Raw genomic sequence first — 24870 nt, forward strand, 5'->3', positions numbered from 1 at the left:
TATTATGGTTCATGTCATGTTTTCTTATAGTTACCAAACATTTTGTGCATGCACCACCAAGTTGGATAATGCCTTTCTGGAAAGTTTACAGTCTTACTGTTGTAAAGCATTTAAGCCCCCTCCAGTCAGAAATCAATGTTTCTTCTTGTACCTACAGTGTGCTGTTTGGATGCTGTCTGTGCACAGTTTGGCTCTAGAAAGATGTTTTCACATTCATCTGCTGAAAGTGGAAAGTTTCTCTGTGCTCACTGTCAGTGAGTCCTGGTCCAGTATCAACTTGTACAGTGTGATGTAGAAACTTGAAGCCACCAGTGCACATCCACTGAGAATGGACTGTGTCCAGCAGGAAAACTTTAGAATTTAACATTTGCATATTCAGAGATTCTGGAAGTTTTAATGAGGTAGAAGAGAGATGATTTTTTAAAGGTTTTAATTTTGATATTTTTTTCAGAAAAAGAAAAAAAAACATATCAGACACACATTATTGTTCCAAACAATTTAAAACTATTTGTATATATGTCTTATTCATGTCTGGAGGGGGTCTTTAAATAAGACTGAACTGTAAAAACACCCAAACAATAGTGGAATGATGATATAGTCTGAAGAGAGAAACAGGAGGCACATGTTCTGTTGCCTTCTGTTCAGTAACTATTGACCTATCAGACACTGCAGAGTTATCTTATGTGTCCCGCATTCTGTGTTGTTACAAGCATCAGACATTTTATCTCCTTCCTAGCAGAATGCACTGTAAGCTAAAGGCTTACATCATGCTGAATATCTGTGTGACTGCTGGTTCTGTGGACTGCCTGACCTGCCAGGAAGCATGTTGTAGCTGCTTATGTAAATAAGAATCACAATTCTTGATTTTAGCTGCTGTACTGCAAAGGTCTGCTACAACCTATTTTCTCTGTTGCATTGTTAGACATCATGGTGCTTGCTTCAGCATGATCTAGGCCAGTGGTTCTCAACCTTTTTGGTGTCAAGGACCCCCTACAAACCCCCTTAAGAACCCCTGGGGTTGAGAGCCGCTGATGTAGGCATTTTTGTAGAAGATATTTGAGGAATAAATATTCCTCTGAAGACTTTTATTCCAAAATGTAATTACACCTTAAAATATGAATAAATAAAATAAATGAAAATAAATGTGTAACTGGAAAATGACAAAAGTCACAGTAAGGTTGATGTCTATTTTGAGACACTGAATGGTGACTTCCTTAAACGTTTGTTTAATGTTTTAGAATATAACTGATGTGAATGATGTTTGTGTCAGACAAGGCTGAATAACAGCCACACTACACTGCTGTATTGAATCTTGTACATAGGAGCTCTGTTTCATTTGTGCACAACTGATGAATGCTATGCAATGATAGCCGACACACAAGTGGAGCTTTTCTTCACTGAATTTTATTGGTTTGATGCTATTACAATAAAATATATTTAAAGAAAACAAAAATGTTTTGGTCACTTTCCATTTTGGGAGAAAAAACACTATAATTTTAAGACGGGACGGACTGTCAACTCACAGGAAAATAAAAAGTGAACTCAGAGCAAAAACAAAGGCAATATCAAGAGAATCAATTCCACAACGGTAGCGATTTGATCTCAACATAAAGCGGAGAACTGTTTCGGTGTTGAAATGTATCTTCATCTTGCAGTAGATATTCACTTCACAACATAAATATACTGTACAGAGTGATAACACACAGCTGTCTCAACGGGAAAACCATGGTGTGTGTGTGTGTGTGTGTGTGTGTGTGTGTGTGTGTGTGTGTGTGTGTGTGTGTTTTCAGGCAGACATTTAGTTAAGGCAGGTGGAGTGATTGTCTACGACACCTTGAAATGGTGGAGGCTGCCACGTCAATGGACGAACATGAGGGAAAATTGAGCTGCACAATATTACAAACACTGTTTGTATGTGTCTTTGTCTTTCAGCCGGTCCCCTTGTGACAGTGCCGGTGAATATCAGTTACATTGTCATCATCGCATCGAGTCATGTGCGTTTTAAAAAGGGTTTGTCACCTCTAAGAAATCTGCCCAGTATGGGACAAAATAGTGTTACTTTGCAACACAGTAAATGCCACTGACTGCTACAAGTACACAGTGCAGTGTCTTAGAGCCATAGTTCAGGTTCCTGATACTGTGTATACGGCTGATAAGGTCTGTAGTCTCATCCAGTGGTTGTCTGATGATAAATTCTGTTTAAAATATGCACTTTATTTATTGAATTATTTATAGGATCATGGTCATATGAAAATTGTGTTCATCATGTTAAATACTGTCTCTCTCATAGACTGGTCCTATCATATCAGCTTCAGTACAAACATACCATTATCAGCCTTCACACACTCTGATCAGTCAACCACTGGTCCACATACAGTACAGTGTTTTGAAAAGTGACACAAATGTGAGTATGAATGTGACATCTTTAATTTTTTGGGGGTCTATTGTTTCTCGAGGCATTGACCCACAATACATGAAGTTTTACAAAGAAACTTGGAACCAAATGTTGCCAGATGCATCTTTCCCCTCCCAGTGTCATCTCTGAGGCACAAACACTTCCAGATGCTTCCTTTTTCTCTACGAGTTAACTTGCAGTTCATTTGCACATTGATGCGTGAATGCTCCTATCTGCCCTGGCTTCCTTTTACTTTTTTACCCACAAAGCACTGCTGTGTATAGTTTTACTCTCATTCTCACTCACTCTTCCTGTCTTTACCATCTTATCCATCTGTCTCCCTTTCTTTTTCTGTTTTCCTGGGTAGGGGTTTGATGAATTACTGAATAAGAATGTATTTTTCTTAACATGTCTGGCTTTGATATATCAATATATTAACATCTAAATAGATTAAATCATAACTATATTGAACCCCATAGAGCTTTCAAATTTTTCTGTACGGTTGTTAGTAGTTGTAAGTGCAGGGATAAGAGCATGCTAGTCTTGTCTAACGAGACCACAGTGTGTCATGTTATCCTGAAGTCTCTCTAAAAAGAATCTAAACAATAATAGTAATAATCTAAACAGTGTTTGTGGCCTTGGAATCATAAAGTTGCATCTGAAATTTGTGTCAAAACAATGGCTAATTTCTTACACTAAAATTTGATTTCTGAAAAGAGGCTATAAAATCTGCCATAAAAAGTGCACTTTAGCTCACCCAGCAAGCATTCAACGGGTGTTACCAGGCAATCCTGTGATGTAAACGTCAGACTACCCAGCACCAGATCTCACAATAGGATTCTTATCAAAGTGGCGTTGTGAACTATTTTACAGTGATATCTGTAACATATTTAAGTGTGGATGCTTCAAAATTATGCAGTTCTCCACAGTCATTTTGACACCATGTTTTCAAGACTAATGTCTAAATGTTTGCTGGGCAGCTCTAGAAAATCTTGTGATATTGGACTCATGTAATATTTGATCAGAGAGGATATAATGTAACTCTACAGGCAGATCTAACGTTAGGTTTTTGAAAACAGGGTAAAAAATCCAGTTTATAAAGGTCACATTAATGTAGCTCTGCAGGATATGAAAACATTAACATTCAAAATCTACCTTGAATACAGATGGAGCTCTATAATTCCAAACTCTAAAGAAAATGTTTTCTTTTTAACTCAAACAAAAGCCCTCACAAAGATCCCAACCTGTCTATCTTCATTTTATTTTTTCATCTCACTCACACTTTCCCTCACACACACACACACACACACACACACACACACACACACACACACACACACAGAGTCTCACCTAGAGAAACAACACATGACGGTGGAGCATCCCCTCAAACACACGCTCGCTTGGCATGCAGCATCTCTATGAGCAGGTTGTTGCAGGGAACCTCTCCGCTCAGATGCATGTAGCACAGGTAGTCCTCTGCCTGTGTGCTGAGGGAGCGCAGCTCCGGCAGCCGCACCACCAGCTGGCTGAACTTCTCCTGGAACTGAGGGTAGGTGGACAGGGTGTACTCCAGCAGAGCCCCATTCACCTGTTCCTGGACACCCTCCACAAATGCCTGGTCCTCCAGCAGCTTTACATCTGCACACACACAGAGGACGAACATGGATCATGACCAAGTGAAAGGAGCAGAATCAGTAGTGAATCCCATAAACGTTACAGACCTTCAAGTGTGTTTGTCAGACACTGGGTTCAATTTAATACTGTACAAATAATCTGTAATATTAGATTAAACCAAACATCAAAGTATAATGATTAAGTCAGGTCAACCCCCAGAGGTTCTTTGTTCAGATCTAGTAGCACATACTCAGCACATAGAAAGACGCTGGAGGTACGTTGAAGACCTTACCGCTTCAGAGTCAGCATGACTGAGGATACACTGAGAGAGACCCTACGTTTTCCTGAGTGGAACTACTGGCTTGGTCGCCAAAATGTTACCAATATGTCTCTTAAAATGTGAAATTAAACAAAAGCAGGTAGATTAGCATTTTGCAGCCCCTATTCATGGTTATTACACAGAAACAACCACTTGAAACATTACTATGAAACAAAGGGCATGTTTGGAACATGAGGGAGGATGAATTTCAGCATTATAATATAATAATTGCCAATTTTGACTTCAAAGAATTTGAATGTGATTTTGAAGGTATTAGACTGATAGTAGCCTTTTATTTTGAAAACATCAGTATTAATTAACCCTTTAGTATCAGGTTGTTACCCCATTAATGTCACCGTTATAGTACCATATGTAATCCAAATATTGCCTTGATATAAGTAAGTATTACTATAATTGCTAAGTAGTTGCTATGTCTATGTACTTCCCCATTATTACCCTTTGTTACATACATTTCAGTCTAATATTACCCAGATATACCCATACTGGTTATTACTTTGGTAATTACATACATACTTCTTTCTTATCAAACCCCACTGTTATTACCAAGCTATAATGTAAAATGCTACTGATATACTGATTGTAAACATCATATAGCTACAGTGAAAAGCTGGAACAAGATAATACAGATCATATGCATATGATACAGATGGGAGGCCTGCCCTCTAATGGTGTCTCTCTGGAGAGAGATAATCCAAACTATCCAGGAGTGGCTAGGTGTATCTGTGCAAGTATTCAATTCAATTCAATTCAATTCAATTCAGTTTTATTTGTATATATTAATAAGAAAAGTTATCTCAGGACACTTTTCAAATAGAGCAGGTCTAGACCGTACTCCTTATAGCATTATTTACAGAGACCCAACAGTTCCCACCATGAGCAAGAACTTGGGATGGCAGCAAGGAAAAACTTCCTTTTAAGCAAAACTCGTGCAGAACCTGTATCAGTTCAACTCTTGGTCATGTTTACCCAAGATCTCCAAGCTTGCATTTGCCCTGGCACTAAAAGGCTTTATTTCAGTTGCTAGGGTTATCCTCTGTAACCGGAAAACCCAGACAGTGGGTTAAGGTGATGACAGAGACAACATAAATGGACCTGTAAAACCGTAAACAATCATATTTACTTGTCTGAACTGAGTTTTTGTCTCTTGTAAAAGGAGAAAACATGCCATAGGAGCCAGACAGTAGTTGAGGAGTTTGTACCTATATACTTTGTATTTGTATGTCTCTCTTTTAGTTAATATTATGAATTTTCAGTGTATCAATGTACAGGTGGATTGAGTGGGCTCTTGTTTTTTCTTTGGTTGTGCCACAGGTCTTTTTGTTTGTAGCCAGGTTTGATCTATAAAATCAGTCACTTGATGACTCCTTCAAGGACTGGTGCTAGGCTGACAGAGTTTTGAATTTTTTTTTACTTTCTTTTGTAGTTGGTAATTTGTGTTGTTCCTTAATAAAAACTCAATAGAAACTTAAATAAAATAAATTTAAGCCTTTAATAATAATCTTGATAAAATATTAACCCTTAATAACCCACAATGATTCCATTTGAGCATTAAAGTTCATTCTGGACATGGAAATTGTAGTTTGACTAAATCTTCCCTCAAGGCTGACTTACTGTACTGGGTGTGGTTCTGGAGCTTTCAACTGCATCTGAAAGTCTGCATCATGGAATGGTTTTATACTTAGGTCATTGTTTTTTAACAAATGAGCTCCATGGCAACTGAGAAAACTCTATATGGTGCTGACGACTGTAAGATGCTGTTAAAAGGAAAACCTTGAAGTGGACCTTGAGTTAGGATCAGTTTGTAGAGGACAGAGTCCTTTAACGATTTGCTTAAAATTAGCACAATCGGATGGAAATTAGTTGGGTTTTGCCCAGTATGGGTGGGTTTTGAAGGCTTATACACATAACACTCCAGCTGCATAAAGCCAGTATTTTTATTCAAAGAAATTCCTTTAATTTTTCTAGTACGTTAGTATTTTCACATTATGTAAGTAAATATTAAAGTTTTATTTTAGAATATCACAAAGAACAAATAAAGCAGTTTGAATGTTGCATGCAACCCCTTCATTGATGGTATAAATGCTAGCTACTGGATTTTATATGCTGGATCTATACTTTATGTATGAAACAAGGCGAGTGCATAGAGTGTGGGTGGCTGTGTGTGTGTGAGACAATAGCCAAGCCCTCCTGTGGTCCGGCATTCAGCATCAGCTGAGCCCATCTTGGAGAATCCATTCACGCAGTAATTAAATGTTTTCAATCAATGTTCTGAATCATCTTTTCAAACTGCTTAAGGGCAATTAAATTACCCCCAACAAACCTGACTCTGGAGATGAGGGAGAGCGCGAGCAAAGAGCCACAGGCAAAGACAGCAAATATTTTCTGCCTATGACAAGTGCTCTCACCATTCAAAAGCTCTTTGTTCCCCGCTTTGCCAGCGCTAAACAGCAAACACTTCTGGGAATCTGGGCAAGCCACATCTATGCTCTCTCCATCTGTACAAGCCACTGCATGAATGTCGGTCCCGCCATCGAATGATAGACCCATCCATTACGCTTCTTTTGAATGCCATTAGTGGACAATGGAGGAGGATGTCTTTGTTAAAATTGGCTTTTGTCAACCCTAAAATTTAATTAAGTGAATTTATTGGAGTGAAAAAGGCCAGTTTGAAAAACGCTTGTACCCTTACAGATAAATAGGTACTGCAGATCATTTGTAATTGTGACATTTTTTTCATTAAAATATCAGTGTTGCTATTCAAATTCCGCCAAAGGACAGCATCAGTATGGCCCTGCAGACCCACAAAGTTGATTGATTTTTACATCCAAACCTGTCATTCTTCTGAAAACACACAATCTACGGGCTACATATGTAAGTTCAAGCCTTTAAAAACACTTTTATTTGAAGATAGGTAAATTAGGGATGAATCACTCTTGCTTAAAATCTGAAGGGACGACTGTATTGAGCTTTAGCACCTGATATCACCTATGTTAAACATTACATTGGGTCAGATATAAGCTCTAAAGACAGCATCTCTTTTAATTAAATTTCATTTTTGCCAGATGATCACTGACCAACACTTCATCTCTAGCCACACTATCTACAGACACATCACAGTGATGGAGCACAAACATGAGGCTGACTCACTGGGGTTGAACAGCAGGAGGAATTTCAGACAGGCGATCTCTCTGCGGTCCACCTGTAGCGCCCGCAGCCTCACCGCCAGCTCCTGACCTCTCTGGACCAGACTGGACAGAGTCGCCTCAGCTTGGGACGCGATGAACGACAGCTCGACCTGAAAACACAGGCTACTGGTTATTTTTTTAATGTCACATTACTCTTTAGTCATGAAAAAATATTTGGATTTCATTTTTTAAATTTATATATTTTTTGACTGTCTACTCTGGTGGGCAACTGTAAATGAAAAAACAATTATTAAATGCTGTATGATGTAAAAAAAACTATAAAGCTATATATTTTGTATACTGTTAAACTAATTTGTTCACATATTTTGTTGTTCAATGCAAAAACATTGAATATATTGATTGATATTTATAGATATATGTTATATATTTATATTAATATAAACACACTAACTGTTACTCATATCATTTGCACAAAATATTGTTTTTGCTACAAATTCATTTACAGCGCTTGTCACTTACAACAAATTTAAAGTAATAGTAATTGTGGCTGAAATATAGCCAGTGATGTATCATGTCCAATTTAGTGGACAGTTAATTCATCGTAATTTTCTCCCAACATACATATAAAACTATATACATGCCTCTTACTCAACATAGTTGTTACCTAATTTGATTTACCTGCAAGTGTCTCCTACTATAGATAGATTGGTAAGATAATTCCTGAGCTGCTCTTCGGTTTGCCATCTTGGTTTTGAGAATTTTTTGTTGTCCTTTCAACACTGGCCAGTGGGGGGAGTGTATGGGATGATGGCTGATGTGAAACTATACCATCAAAACCTTGAATAGCTGTCCACTGTAGTGAGCAGTATGTTTGAAGTTTGAAGTTGATTAATTTAAAAGATTTAGATTTAGCCTTAAAAGCTAATTTTCATATGCAAGAAAACTGATATCCAGACATGGCCTTGTGATGTTGTAATAATCATTATTATCATGTCAGTTGATAATGTGCTTCAGTGCTGCATCTTCTCCAAACAAATGTTCAATTAAATTAGCACCATCCAGCTGATACATAGTTTGGGGCCCCTGGCATTCTTGGGGCTTTGGGCACACTGCAATCCAACCTTGCTCATAAGGCACACATAATGTTGCCTTAAATGTGTTCATTAAGGCATCGGCAAATTGTCCTTGTTATTAGGCTATTTAACATACATTAAAACTTACATAACATTATTAAATAATTGTCTTCAGGAATTAATTTACCTCATTTAAACAATTTAACTAGCAGCATGGAGGCCTCTCCATCTTAAGACTGATATGCTGATACAGTGGTGTGTCATGTAGCATATGACATGCCAGTCCACCTCTTCTATTCTGTCTATTCATGAAGTGCAGTTAATGCAAATCAATTTTTCATTTTAAGAGTATTAATGCATTCCAGAGTTCCTTCCACTGAGTAGGCGTGGTGGGTCAGCATGCCATGCAGAGCTACTAACGCTACAAGAATTTCACTTTCATCTGTGTCAGAGGCTGATAAAATACACAGGGCTTGGGGAAACATTATATACCATACATGTAATTTGTGGCATGAAAATAACCAAATTTGAAATGTTTTGGTGCAAAATATGGACTATTAGTCTAAAGACATCCGCATTGTTCCTGTATCAACCTTCAAGCCATACAAGTGACATTACACATTTAACCACATTTTGAATAAGGCAGACAACAGGGAAGTAGTGTGAGGGAGTTGTTACCTCCTGGCCGGTCACAAGCAGGATACTGTCTTCCTGTCCATGTTGCACTTGTCTGAAAATGTGATCCAGGACCAGAAGTTCAGACCAGCAGTTATGGAGCAGCTTCATTTGATCTCCAACCTACAGGAAACACACACACAGAGGCAGATAAAGAAACAGACGGAGAAAGAAAGGCATTATCTTAAAACAAGTCTGAAAATCCTGATCGATATACTTTGAAACCTGCAAACAGTCCTGATTATTCAACTGATATTGTGGGATACATGTTCATATTTGGGGAGCGGCAGTAGCTCAGTGTGTAGGGACGTGGCTTGGGAACCGGAGGGTTGCCGGCTCAAGCCCCACAGACCACAGTATAGAGTGTAGACTAGTAGCTGGACAGTTGCCAGCTTTCACCTCCTGTGCTCTGCCGAGATGCCCTTGAGCAAGACACCTAACCCCTAGCTGCTCCCTGTGCGCTTAGGCTGCCCACTACTCTTAATGTATATAGGATGGGTCAAATGCAGAGGCTAAGTTTCATTTCATGTAAAAAGTGCTGTAAAATGGTGTACATATGTGAATATACTGTGAATATGACAATAAAAAGGACTTTCTTTTATGGGAGAAATCAATATCCTTTTTGTATTTTTCAATTTTATTTGTTCATAATGGTCTATGGAAACATCCCATATAGCTCCTTATCTGTGTAAACTCACTCAGCTATTAAATTGGATTTGAAATGAATAAAGAACTCCCTACCCTATGTCATGCTATTAATCCAGGGCCAAATCCCACTGAAATATGTGACAAAAACAGAACAGTGAAAAATAAGAAGACCATAAAAACAAGGAGACAAGAGAAACTAAGTGATGGTGGTATTCGCAACATCTTGGGTGTTTGTGCTATTTCCATGTCCCATGTTGTGTATTTACGAGCATCGTCTCAGACCTCTTCAACCTGCTCACCTCTCCCTAACCTCCCACACCCACCCACCCCACCCCACCCCTTCACCTCTCCCAGTCACATCTGCTCTGCCCTGGGGGATGGGTGCGTGTGTTTTCAGATTGAGAACCCCCTCCTCACTGCAATATTGTCTGTAAACTGAAGGACACGGCAGTCAGTAATTCTGCAGCCGCAGCTGCTAATAGACCCAGACGCACATTCATCTGACACAGAGCTGACAGAATTACTGTTGAATGAAACTATATATCAGTCACAGAGAGGAGGGTCCAATCTTGTTGGCCACACACTCATCTGGACTGGTGCAGTGGTGGGGGTCTGGTTGTACAGTGATAAAGGAGGGGGTTAAGGAAGCAAGAGGTCTCAGCGACCTCCTGCGCTTCCTCTCCAAGAGGAGTTGGACACTCAGCTGCAGCCAAAAAATCACTCTGAAAACCCCTCAAACGTGCTGAACGTAGAGAGAAGGGATTTACTCTGTCTTCCACATGGATTCTCATTGTTTCTGTCTGTCCATGTTTGAGCGTGGGATTGGGTCAGACTGATATATCAGGTTATATACCTGTCAAGGGTCATGTTTTACCTGTGACAGTCACATTGTATATTCATAGGCATGAATTTAAACTTTCTGGCACTATCACAGAAAATGAAAAGAGTGCATCGTTATCCTGTTTCAGAGATGAAATATCAATATACTGTACGAACATTAAGTCTGGTAGCTTGTCCTCCACTATTAGAGGCCTCAAACTGAACCACCATGCTGGAATGAATTCTGAATATTTGCTACATATTTGTGTATTTATTTTTTTTTTAACAATTCGGCAAATAGGGCAACTCATAATCTTTTTAATGCCATTTTGGTGTTTTGAGAAACCTTTAAACGTAAGGTCAAACAATAAAACAGTTTTTACCTGATTTTTACCTGTGTGAATTTAAAGATATCACTAAAACAGCTGGTAGAACCATTCTTATACTGTAATAATTACCAACAATACTCTTGCTACAATGCTTCTTAGTACTTGTCCTTATTTCCTCTTGTGGCTGAATTGTTCACATTGTGGTTCATTTGTTGTTCTGATTACAGTACAATCTATTTACTACAAACAACACGTCTTCACACCTTAATGACAGAATAGGTCGCCTTCCAATGACTCTGAAAACAACATATGGTCGTCGGAAAGTACCAGCAACAGGCATTCCAGAACATAAGTATGTTATGGATGTTGAACAGGTGATGAACGTTGTGAAACGGGTGCAGATAATTAAGTTTAGGCACCAAAGCTACTTGGTTAGATTTAGGAAAAGATCGCGATTTGGCATAACAGGTGTAAAACATTAAGTTGGGGTTATGGTTAGGGTTCAGGTTAGGGTAACTTAACCCTAAGTTTCAGAATCAGAAATACTTTATTGATCCTCGGGCAAAATTGGGTAAAACGAGCAAGAGCAACTGCAACCCTCTGCATTTGTGGTCAGAGCATTACCTTATGTGACACTGACACAAACCCCAGCCTCCGGGGTGAAAATCCTGTGTTGGTTTGATCCACCAATCTACCCCGACCTTCACCCTACACATTCTTTCTCGTTCTTTATACTGCTACCATCATAATTATTACACCCACTAGAGGACGCCGTTTAGCGATAAACTTAAACGTAAATATGGGTTGCAATAAGCTGCTTGCACACAGAGACAAGAGAAGATAACAGTCTAGATATAAAGCATGACATTCATGGTTTTAACATTAATTTGAATGACCAGCATGATTGATAGCCTATTTTACAGTTCTTAATAACATTTTACACAAATTTCAAATCAAATCAAATCAAACTGATCAAAACAAGGCTAAATCTCTTTCCTGTCATAACATACACATGTAAATTCCAAAGGATGAAGTCATTATAAGTATAAACATTTTTAATTTATAATGCCAGATATTAGGGGGTGCTGCAGCCCCCTCAATACCCATACTTCCAGTGCTTACATAGTCAAACAAAATGGCCGTTTTTCTGTTGAAGACACAGATGGCTGATAAATATTAGATTTATTGAGAATTATTGGTCGAGGCTAAATATGTGTATCAAGTGGGAGCAGTTTTTAAACCATGCACAAGAAATGCCTCTTTTCTAACTGTGTAGCTGTGTTGTCAGTGAGAGTATTGTTCAGTGCACTGTGGTGAGACTCTGACACTGTTCAGTATTTGGTCAAGTAGCCGCAGATACAGAAGTGGAGATGAAAAATCTGTGCTTTAAATAGTCTAATACACAAACATACAATGTACTCTGGCAGCCTAAGGACAAACCATAGGCAGGTTAGCAAACACATAAACAGACCCAAAAGAAGATTAACCTGCGTTGCACCTCACCAACAAACCTGTTGGGCTAAGCGGCAAATAGAAGACAGCACGCAGGATTATCAGATGCTCATAAATCTATAAGACAGTTTTCATTCAGCCAATCTACAGCTTATCTTCAATTGCTAATGTTAGAATGACACAGTAAAAGACCAAATGTAGAGGTCTACAAAAGACGAAAACTTCACACCTAAAGAGGGGAAGTATTACTCCCTGAGGTTCATACAGAAGAAAAATATAAATATGTTTTAAGTTCTAAGTTTTACCCTGAGTCTATGAAAATGTGCCAACAGCATATGTATTTTGTCGTTAGAGTAGATATCTATTACATGTATTTTCTGGCAAAACTCTTCAAAAAATGTTTCTTTTAAATTGGCTGTCTCCAGTACCTCTAGTAGCTGAATATTTATGATATTCATTGTGAGCACTTCCTCAGCAACATCTTCCATGTTCAACAGGTGAATGGAAGGTCAAACACAGGACGGGACAAAGGCCACCTCTGGGGAACAGCGGCAATCAATAGCTTCCATTCTGCTCACAATTTAACAACAATGTAGACGAGCACAGCGCGAGGCTGCAGTGGAGAGCCGACATTTCCCTGTTATCGTCTGCGTGGAATGTAATTATCCAGCCCAGAGAAACAGCTCTTTCTGCATGAGACTTTCTTGGCAAAATATACACAGCTTTGTTCTGACTGTCTGTGTTGGCTGTCCACTGTACATAAAAATGCTCTATCAACACAAATACATTAGATGTGTATAATATGTTATAAGGAGGCAGAATATAGTTGTTATGGTAAGAAATGTGACCTTTCTGCACAATATGCTGCTACACTCTGCCTGTTTTCCTATTAGGGATTTATTTCACAGTGCAAATGAAGATTGCTTTATTTTGAAATAATAGAGGCAAACTATTGCAAAGTTTTCCCTATCTATGAGGGAATAAACCTTCATTTCGATTGTAGATTATTTATTTTGTTTCCTGGCATATTTCTTTCATTCTATTATATTTCCTTCACAAATGATCAGCTTTTATCTTTTTGGTGCGTCAACAATAACAATAACAATGCACAGTGAAATGATCAAGTCAATTGGAGCTGATACAGCTATTTTAAATGTTAACATTATTAGAGCCATAAGTACATTAATATTGGTGCCTGGATCAAGAGCTTGACATTTTTTCTGTCCAACCAGCCGTTTCTCCTGAAAATTAGATTTACGTATGTGCAATGGCAAAATCAGGAAACTTTCCAAATGACCGTCTCAGCCAAGTCTTACTGGACTGTTTCATTTGTTTTCCTACGATATTAAGCCTTACAATACAATGCCATACCATTTTATAGTTACAGTATGTTTAGGCGCTCTCTACTCTTGGTTAAGGTTAGGGAAAGACTGTGATCTTGGTTTAATACAAAAAAAAAGAATGAGTTTACTGTATTGACTTTTATCTGAATTGAAAACATGCTTTCGCACATAATCTTGGCAGCAGTTCTGATTCCCTCTAAACATAACAGACAAAACAAATTAGCAGTGAGGAGTTGGTCTAACATACAGTATATCTAGGATTAATTAGTAGCAGTGCTATTCAGTTGTCGAAATACAGTTATCTTCTCTATATAAATATAAAGAAATATATATCTTTTAAGTATTGTCTTCTGCCCATGACATAATAAAGACAACAACTGAATGTGACAGTGTTTTATATTATTTGCAGTAATTGTACAGTGGGTTGAGGAAGGCATGCACATATTCATTACTAATTGCATGTGTTTAGTTGGTTCAGTCATTTGTGCATGTGTGAGAATGAATGTATTTTAAAGGGAGCTACTGAGACTGCATATGAGCAAGGTTCATATTTTCATGCTGTGCTCCCAGTCATCAATGCTGCAACTTTACTGTACATGAGGTAGAAGGCAACAGAAAGCACAGAAAACACGTTGAAACTACATATAATCAAACCAATAGTTTAACTATATTTTGCATTAACTTTCTGCTAGTTCAACTACAGGATTTATATTTGCATTATTATTACTGGTTAAATTACTTTTTTGCCATTTTTGGGTAGTTAACTACTGAAACTACAAACAATTTGGGAATTATATTTTACTTTCCGTTTATACTGTCCAAATAGGTGCACGTTGAAGACTGTTTTACTTGTTAAGATTGTACAAGTGAGATGTTGCAAAACTGAAAAGACAACATTTTCTAGACCAGTGCTCAAACAAGTCAGTATAATTTTTTTTCTTTACTTTTTTAGTCAGATAATACAAAATTCAGATTTGTTGACAACAGAAATATAACATTCCTTGCAATCTTGTCCTTGTGAAAGGCCCAGATGAGATTGTTTTGTTTAGAACAGATGTAGGTCTCAGGGGTACTCCAGGAATTGCCAGGAATTGCTGGATTGCAAGCCAAAAATATTCGGCTATAGTTATTAGTGTTTTAAATCTGAATTTGAAATTTGTATTTGCTTGATAATTTTTTTACAAAGTAATTTGAATTACTTTTTCTAAGCAGCTTTTGTTAACCAAACTAGGTTTAGTTTTGTTGTAATTCAACTTCTTCCCGTGTCAAGCAATTGGTAGCTTGCAGAACTATGCTTTCAGAGTAGCACTGCACATTTTTAAACATGATGAAGAGGCTGTCACATGCATGTAACGCATAACCTGCATGCACTGGAGGATTTCTCAGATCCTGGAAAATCACTACTGTTGGACAAGCATTGGAATTTTATGTGCATAAATAACTTGTATATGTTGGGGAGGATTCAATACTAATGTGTTATTAAGATTTGACTTTTTTATGGAGCAATTCTGTGATAATGAAAGATGAGCAGCCTCTGTGCTTCTCTCCTGTTTTAATAATGCAGAGGAGCATTTCAGCCCTCTAACACTGCCAGTATAAAGATACTTTCCTGTTGTTACTCAGAGAAGATGCAACAAATTTTATCAGCACCACAATGTGCTCTTTGTTTCTGAGACAAGGAAGATACAAAAGTAACAATGAAAAAGACTAATTCTTCTGGATGTTCTGAGAAACTAAGAATTCAATCATCATTTTTAGTCGTTTTCATACTATGGCTTTGGTATTTGGACACAGAGTAGAATAAATGTTATGAAATCAGCTGTAAATTCTGATTATTCAACAGATAAATAGAAACACAAAATGCCAGGATGCACTGATGTTTAACGCTTATTTGTTGCATCAGATTGCTTTGCTGTATTAGTGGTGTTGTGTGAATGACCAAATAATTGTAAAATTACGTTAACATAGACGATTGCTACTGCCTTCACTGCATCAGTCTGAGTAAATCATCCAGTTAAAGGATCGAGCACCCAAATTAAAAATATACTCCACCTAACACACTGTCAACTGTTTTACTTTCTACTGAAGAAGGAAAGCTCTGACAGTGTGTTCTGTGGACAAATGGAAATACTATTACAAACCAACTTCCATTCATCTGCAATCATTTTGTGTTTTTTATTTTTATATTTAATTCAGTTATTCATTTGTAACTTGGGTGCACTAACTCTTTGACTGGTTAATTTACTCAGACTGTTGCAGCCATAAGGCCCCATATTAAAATGCCCACCTTTAGAAATAAACATTTACAGCCTGGTACAGAAACACTTTTGGTCTCTATAGCTAATTCCCCTGTTCATGACAACTGTACGGGGGTGATTTTTTTATACAACTTGATCATTCGAAGTACATCAAGACTTAAAGTTATGCATAATTAAGGTCATGCCTGTTTTGAGTGACAGGTGTGCGCCGTTACAGGCAGCTGTTTTCAGTAACCAGGCATTCAGCCCTTCTCAGCTCCACCCACGCTCCACCTGTTTGCCCATTTTTGGATTAGACGGTGTAGCCAGGACTGCCAAAATGGTGACGACCAGAGTTGACCAGACTGAGCTTCACAACGGCTCTTCAGATGTGACGATATCACAGAGACTACATCTATTTTTAATTATACAGTCTAGCTATACTCATAGTCTGTTTATAACCAACCTAGTAACCAGCAGTAGAACACTGTGCAGTTCTTAGTGACCACATGTCCAAGCCTGTGGCAGTCCCAGAAATGAATGTCAACAAGTGAATAAGTGTGAAGCAGGAAAGGAGCAGACCTGCTCTGAATGTTCGAGAGTAAATAAATTGTATTTGATCAAAAGACAGGAAGGAATCTCACCAAATCTCACCAAGGCTAAAATCAACCTTTTGTTGCTAGTTAAACAGTTTAATTGGTGGAATCAGTTTGACCATGGCTTTCTGACAGATGTTTGTTTGTCAGCACAGACAGATTATATCATGGCTCACAGAGAAGGGTAATATTTTCTTCATTGTTGAGTAACTGGCCTGATTTTGTCAGACGAGAATTATAATCCTCCATTTTCACTTGGAGCAGTCAGTTTATTCATTCAGCCATATTGTCAGCAGCAGCACAGTTAACCAGAACAACAGCACTGATTTCTCCAGCGTTAAATTTGACTGTCACTATATCATCTGAACTGTCCAATACTGCAGTGTGTCTGTGGCACAGCTCACAAAGACAATCACAGTGCTCGAGATGATGGAGTGGGACACTGATGTATGTCCAGTTCTTATCCTCAGAGGTGTGTGTGTGTGTGTGTGTGTGTGTGTGTGTGTGTGTGTGTGTGTGTGTGTGTGTGTGTGTGTGTGTGTGTGTGTGTGTGTGTGTGCAGTGACACCAGCAAGGAACAATTACCCTTACAAGGCTAAAGGTATTCCACCATATTGCTAAAACACTCCAGACTCACTCCTCATTACAGTAACTTTGTATTTTACATCATTACACTAAAGAATAAGCTGACTTGTCTGTTACCGTACATTAAGCTGTGAATATAAATAAAGAGAAATGTTCAAACATCTCTGTTTGTACATTTCTATAAAACATGTGTTTATGTGTTAATATGGAACAGCAAAACCTTAAAAATGTAATCAAATTTAGTCAGTTACTAATTAACCTCAACACCAAATATGCAAATAAAGACAAGAGAAATATTAATGAGATGTATTCTAGGCTTTAAGACAACAGAACAATGTAACCGCATAAAAGAGAATGGAAACCAAAAAACGTGTGTTTCATTAAGCAAACTCAGGCACAGCTGGAAGGCAGAACTCGCACTGTTCTGTGTTGTTTTCTGTGTTTGCTAATAATACTGAAATTTCCACCAAGTGTGAGCTTTCTTCACTAGACGCCTAGATAATGAATTGGCAGCTGTAAGATTAGCTATGGTTTCCCTCGAGACCATAGTGCTGTTGTGAGACTCGTGAAGTGTTGTAATGTGTGTTATGATGCAACATCATTTAATGAAATGTCTATACAGTCACTAGGGACTATTCTTATTCTAGTACTTGTGCATTTTTTAGTTCAAATCATGTATGCTCTACATTATTATTGTCGAGCAGAGCAGATTGTTTTGCCTTCTGGTCTTCAGTCATTACCATAATGTAAGTTAAGTAGCCATCACAGTAAGCATTAATGCTGCAGTAGGTAACTTTAATTAAAAAAAGCTTTGGGTCATATTTGCTGAAACTTTCACTATATCCCGAGACAGATAATCTGTGAAAAAAAACGGTTCCTCTGGCTTATCCTACCACTCCTAATGGCATTTGCAAGAATCCACCAGGCCTAGACTAAAACAACCAATCAGAGCCAGGAAAGATATAAAGACACTTTGGGTTGGTGGCTTGAAGATAGATGATTTCTGAGTTTCATTAAAAGCATCTGTATTTGATGCCCTGGGAATGAGACTCAACAATCAGCTAGTTTTCTCGGCTCTGATTGGTTGCAAAAATATGCTGTTTTGTAGGCTGCAAGTCCACAGTGGATTGTGGGTGTATGAGTCAACGTCATCAGTTTTTAATGCATTCATGTATTTTTTTGTACTGAAAAGGCCTCTAAGCAGCCTGTGACCTCTATTAAAACAGACCTACAACAAGCCACCTCCTCTTAAAATAACCTTTCTTATTACTTTTTAGCAAAGCAAAATGTTATGTAACCACGCTATTGTTATTTTGGTGCTGTATGAGAATAAGTAACAGAAACAGATAGAAAACAGAAAAAAGAAAGAACAGGATGACCTGTCCTTGCAAAAGCGTAATGTGATTAACGTTTTTTGGGACATCCATCCATCTCTAAAGGCTTCACTCAATACAGACTGAGGACTTTCTCTCAGCTTTTGTTGCTAAAACAACTACAGAGTTTAAACCAAACCAAAGTCTTTAGGGCGGTGACATGGCTGTGACAGCATTAATTGTATTAGTTATGACTTGTAATGCCTTTACAGTATTCATCCAAATTTCATAATACAATCTGAGATATTAATATTTATTTTCCAAGTTTGTTTTTGATTTTCCTTATGTTTAATGGGAGAAGGTGCAGTGTTAGAAGCTTTCACACAGACATCACGACTAATCCGGCCAATCTGGACCAGGTCTGTTCCAGTCTGAGCAGACTGGCTCAGGGAGAGAAAAAGAATGTGGCGTTCAATTCAATTCAAAAGTTTGCCTCCCAAACCAGTTGATTTATTGATACATTGTTACAACAGTTTTAAACACATACAACAGTGTTGAAAAGAAAGCACAGGGAAATAAGAAACCAAACAAACTGAAAAATTGTGCCGTAAAATGAGAGATTATTTTATAATCAGTGCATACTCCCTGCCTATCTTTTCATTGAAGGTCTTCATTGTGTTACTTTTTGCCCTCTTTTTTCTGTGTGAAAAGGGAAGCATAAATGAGTGACACTATCTGTTTTTTGATGGATGTCCATGTCTGTGTTAGTACCAACACACAGGAGAATTCAGATTTGGGGGTTTGGCAGCAATTTCATTCTTATTTGACAAATTATTTTCTTATAATGCCACAAAAATAGGACCGTCACTTTTTATAGGATGTTAACAAAACTGTATGGATTGTGTAGCATCTGTATAAAGCAGCGTTAATGGAGGGGAGACAAAGAAAAGCTGTATTCTGAATTTGTGATATAGACATTTATAAGAGTGTAAGAGTTTTAGTGGAGTGCAGCTGTAAAAATTTGACCATTCCCCACTGTTCGTAGTATGTGCATGAATGCATGTGTGAGCACAAGGACAGAATAAAGGTCTTGGGACTTACCCTGAGCTCCTTGAAGAAGATGCAGCTCCGGGCCCACTCCACTATGGAGAAGAGAGTTTGGTCTGCCATGCGACACATGAGGCTGAAGGTGCTGGGCTTGTCCAGGCGTCCCCGGCCACTCTGCTCCTGCTGCAGATGAGCAACAATCTTATTCTGCACCACCAGTTCATCTGGATCACAGCGCAGCAGCTCCAGCACCAGTGGTGGCAGGCTGGGGGGCTGTGGTGAGGTTGAGGGGTACATGTCTGGGTAGGGGTATCCTGTCAGAGACTCGGGGGAGCTGGTGTAGTCGGGACACTCAGCTTTAATCGCCCTGCCGGGGAAGGCTGTGTACTGGTACTGAGTGCTGAGGGGCACATGCGACTGCATGGCCATGCCCAGAGATGGGGGTCCATAGAGGTTGGCCTCGTAGTCTGTAGGGGTGATGGAGCTCGGGGTGGAGGGGAGCAGACTTTTGGAGATGGTGGGCAGGCTGTGCAGGGTGCCGGTGAAGCCGTAGTCAGTCTGCAGAGGAGAGGCCGGCGGAGGAGCTGCACTCTCCAGCTTGAACCCGTTGGATCGTATCAAAGCCTTCTTCTGCTGCTTCAAGGCCCTGTCTCTCTTGTACATGGGGCCAAATTTATTCCTCCCCCCACGCATGCGGTCTGCGCGCACCGCTGTCACACAAGAGACAAGAGGTGAAAAACAGATTTACAAATGGAACACAGACTCTACTGAATTATCCTGCACTGCCAAGATCACCTTTACAAAAACCCCTGACGAGCATTGAACTGTAACAGCAGAGAGTAAAATGATAACCTGCAATTTACCAGTATTCCCAACTATTCCTACAGAATAAATAACAGACATGTTGGTCATTTTTGCTTCCTTTTTTTAGGGCTGAGAAGAATCCCCAGAGTCTGTGCAGCTCTACTCCTCCTTGTAGCCTAAATAGAGCTTTTGATTTAAAACAGGGGAGTCTTGGGGGTTTTATCAGTAAGTCAAGAATGTGTCCTTTTTCTGCTACGGAAGCAGGTGCTTTCCTGCATTGCTGTCTGGGAATTAATCCCATCCCATGTGTATTGGAAACAGCATGAGAACCACCAGCCACCAAGGAAAGACATATCAAATGGGTTTTTAGTTGTGAATATGATTTTAAAAAATAGCCTTAACCCAAAAAAAAAGGTGTAATCATATGATACAATTATTTTAAAAATGAATTTAAAAAAATAAGAAAGTTCCCTATGAAATACATTATAAGAAATGAAAAGTATGAAATAATAGCATATGATTATTATTATATTATTATTATTATTATTATTATATTATTATTATTATTATTATGACAACATTTTGTCTGTTTTAATAACGGATTGTATACATTAATGTGTACCTTCTAGCCGCATCCCGACGCTGAGGCACTTTTGGAAGCGACAGAAGGGACATCTCTTCCTCTGGGTTTTGTCTATTTTACACTCCTGGTTCTCCGCACACGTGTACCTCTTGTTGTTCTGCACTGTCCTCTTGAAGAAGCCCTGAAAGACAGACACAGACACATTAGAGAGAGCAGAGAGGATAGAGGACACGGTATTAAACGTTATTAGGAGGCGAACTTGTGGCCTAGAAATAAAACATTGAAAACGTAAAATCAAGCGCTTAGGGACTGTCTGTAGCTTAGCTGGCGTGGGTAAATGCAATACAGCATTTTTCTCTTTTACTTTCATAGCTTTGGCAAAGGAGAAAAACAGGTTTGAAATAGCGAAAAATCTTTTAAAATGTCGCATCAGTCAGGGAGAAGTTTTATTTTATCGACCACAATGACAGCCCCCGTTTAAACAGCAAATATTACTCAGGATTTGGTGTTTGGAACGATCAGTAACAGGCCTAGATAACAGTGAAAATGCCGTGCAGTGTCATTTACCCACGTGTTTCTGTTTGTGTCAGTGTGTGTGTGTGTGTGTGTGTGTGTGTGTGTGTGTGTGTGTGTGTGTGTGTGTGTGTTACCTTGCAGCTCTCGCAGGTGAGCAGACCGTAGTGGTATCCGGACACTTTGTCTCCACACACAGGACACAGCTCTTCCAGGTCATCGTCATATGTGTATTCCATAACCTTCAAAGTCACACCTGTTACACACACACACACACACACACACACACACACACACACACACACACACACACACCACACACAGACCACCGCACACATGCATCCACCAGAGACAAAGTGCACTAAGTGTATTTCCAATGCAAATGCATCATACAGAATTTTCTGTCGGTGATTTATGAAGAAAAATACATGAATTTAAAAAGCCCACGCATCATGCGAGTTACAATCACGGCGAGGCAATTCATTTGATCCCGTCTGACATCAGTTTGAAAGACGAGTGTTTTTCTTCAACTGCGCAAAAATAATAATGTGCTGTCTGTTTTTCTTTTAAACTTAAATTACTTCGTTATTTTAGAACAGTTGAATCTATGTGAATAGTTTCCAAGCTGCCGAGTTGTATTTATTTTTTTTTCACTTTGAATGTATTTTGATCTGACGCAAAAATGAATATAATAAAAAGATGTATTAAACAAACTGACACTGACATTTGTTTTAAAATTCTGGTGCGTATGTGTGCATTTATTTCATTATTAAATGTAATGTAAAATCATAATTATTATATTTATATAATAGCCTATATTCATGTAATAGCCTATATATTGTAGCCTATATTTCAAAATGAATGAAGGAATGCTTTCAATAATAAAGCCTAATTAAAATACTGTTTATAGTGTTATATAATAACTGTATAAATTAAGATGAATACGCTTCCAAAAGAATACATCTATCCAAAATGTAGCATCTAAATGGAACAGTTTTAATATACATTGGAGTAGGACATTTTCTGTTTGAGTTGACATTATCAAACTACTCATTTTTTCAGTAACATTCTCACCGTTAAAAGTTACAGGCTTTACGTATTATACGGGCTGAGAAAGCCATTTAAAATGTGACTTTTTCAAGTAGTTGTAGGCTACAACCTAGCTCATCCACTAGAACTAATAACCAGCACTCATAGGAATGTATTCCGTTTTTTTCTTTTGTATTAAATCCATCAGTTTGAACCCGCTCCAAATATACACACAATAGTTAGACTGTGAATTTATTTGCCCATAGGCCTATTATAATACGGTAGCCAAACTATTCTTCAAAGTCAAATATGGTTAATTTAGTTAGTTTTAACCTCCACAGAATCTACCGAATAAGCGCAAAACATTAAACACTTTATTTCTAGACTATATAGCGCTGACAGTGTTAGCAGCTACAGGTTGGCGACATAAGAAGTGAGGAGAAAAATAATGAGTCCCTAACTTTAGCCTATGCAGCGATAACTAGGATGAAACAGACACGCTCGGTCCGAAACGGCAGAAACAAGCAGCCGCCGTGTAGCCTACAGTCGCTCACAGTCGGCTTGTGAAACAAAATATTACCCCGCTGCCGACAAGACGCCAAATTGATGAAGAAAGAGTTGAATTGCGCTGAATAAGGTGGAGGACGCGAGCAATCAGCGGCAGACGCCCAGGCCGAGGAAACGGAGGCGTCACGCGGCCCGTGAAACAGTCCGGGGGGCACGCACTCTGGTCTCGCGGATTGTCAGAAGATGAGAGAGTGGTGCCGCCGCCGCGCGCCGTCGGCGGTACAGGTGTATAAGGATCATACGCAAACGCCACATTTAAAAGATTATTATTATAAGTATTATTATGAACCTTATTATTATTATTATTATTATTATTATTATTATTAGGCCTATTTTATGGGTGTTTTTACATTCTTAAATGTTTATGTTTAAATGTAAAACTTTATTTTAAATTGTTCTATCTACATTATTGGGATTTCAAGAGATTCACAGTCATAATGTTTCAAATTGTATCACTAGGCTGCTAATTATTATATACTTTTATTCTATTTCATTAAATTCTATTTTATTTTTGTAAATGGTGTATTGTCACAAATATTTCACAATTTCTGCTATCCTTCTTAAAAGTTTTTTTTTAAATAAACAGCCCAACTTTCGGTTAATTGCCGTTCTATAAGGGTATTAAAACTGTGTCTGCCTACAAAACTTGCTGTATTTTCCTTATCAGACAATTGACTTAATAACTGCAGATGTTCTGGATCTCTAGATGCTCTAGAGTTAAGCAGCTTTAGGCCACTAACTCCTTGTTTCAGCATTTACCTGGATTTATTGGCTTTAAATCAAATCAAATAATATATGAACGGTATTAATGGAATATCATGGACTTGCAGGCTGTCTCTGCAGAACAGGATAGACTTACCCTGAGCCTTGTCTCCCAACATCTGAACAGTAGACCGCGGCCAGTCAGTGACGATTGTCTGATAGTTAGAACCTGGATGTAGGTGATGCTGCAGCCTTGCATGGGCTGCAGAGGAGAGCTAAATTAAAAAAAAGACCAGTACAAATCCGGATAACGGTGCTGGTTCAAGAGCCAGTGGGGCCGGTCAGTGCGCGTGTGATGATGACCATTGAAGATCTCAGAGTGAAAATCCTTCAGCCCGCTCGCTCTTTACTGCGATTCCCTTATCGCAAAAGTTAGACTGAGGCAACGCCATTGGTAGACGTGGAGTCACGTGACGGATGCTCGCTGCCTCGGTGAAAATGCCTGGACAGAACGGTGCTGATGGAGGGCTTACACTGAATGTGCGCGCACCCACAACCGCACACATAGACACAAAAAGTTTGGCAGAACAAATGAATAAACTCATCAGCTAAAGCTGTAAAAGATATTTTTTTATTGACTATCATCTGCTCTGCAAATTACTTTTAATTCGAGATAACTTTCTGCCTAATACACCCGACCGAAAGCTCTGCCAACTGTATTTGGAATACACATTATTAGCATTAATTCGGATATATATTGCATATTATGCTAATTAGGTGTTGGACATTCTTTTTGCATTAATCTAAATAGCCCTAACAGATGTTGTACGCCACTGGTTCTCAATGCTGTACAGTTTAGCTAATTGATTTAGAATAATTTTAAAAATAACATATTAAAAAGCAAAAAATAATTTAATGTTCTGTTATAGACTCACACTCTAACTTTGGCTCAACCAAAAAAAAATTTATGCAACCTAACTTCTAATGAAATTAACAAATGTATTGCATGGAGATCTCCTCTACAATCAAATATATTTTTAATTACCACCACCTTACTTTA

At 38.5% G+C, this 24870-nt stretch overlaps 2 protein-coding genes across 2 annotated transcripts in view; one reads left to right on the plus strand and one right to left on the minus strand.

Annotated features, from left to right (window-relative positions):
• LOC127375919 (uncharacterized) overlaps positions 1-24870 on the plus strand; it is a 629637-nt gene that overhangs the window by 509137 nt on the left and 95630 nt on the right. The window lies entirely within an intron of this gene.
• On the minus strand, positions 1387-24201 carry nr5a1a (nuclear receptor subfamily 5, group A, member 1a). Its single transcript, XM_051422337.1, has 7 exons — positions 23968-24201; positions 21650-21768; positions 21039-21180; positions 19667-20322; positions 9247-9366; positions 7497-7644; positions 1387-4033 (listed from the first exon to the last, which is right to left on the minus strand). The coding sequence occupies exons 1-7, from the start codon at positions 23987-23989 to the stop codon at positions 3780-3782; spliced, it is 1461 nt and encodes a 486-aa protein (XP_051278297.1). The 5' UTR covers positions 23990-24201; the 3' UTR covers positions 1387-3779.

Source organism: Dicentrarchus labrax, unplaced genomic scaffold, assembly GCF_905237075.1.
Source record: "Dicentrarchus labrax unplaced genomic scaffold, dlabrax2021, whole genome shotgun sequence".
Lineage (NCBI taxonomy): Eukaryota > Metazoa > Chordata > Actinopteri > Moronidae > Dicentrarchus > Dicentrarchus labrax.

What these genes read in the sequence shown, in the direction of transcription:
- nr5a1a (XM_051422337.1), bottom strand. Translation starts at nt 23,989, where the DNA reads ATGTTGGGAGACAAGGCTCAGG. An exon ending in CGTCGGGATGCGGCTAGAAG is followed by an intron (nt 20,323 to 21,038) that starts GTACACATTAAT and finishes CTTGTGTGACAG; the next exon opens with CGGTGCGCGCAGACCGCATG. An exon ending in TGCTTGTGACCGGCCAGGAG is followed by an intron (nt 7,645 to 9,246) that starts GTAACAACTCCC and finishes CTGTGTTTTCAG; the next exon opens with GTCGAGCTGTCGTTCATCGC.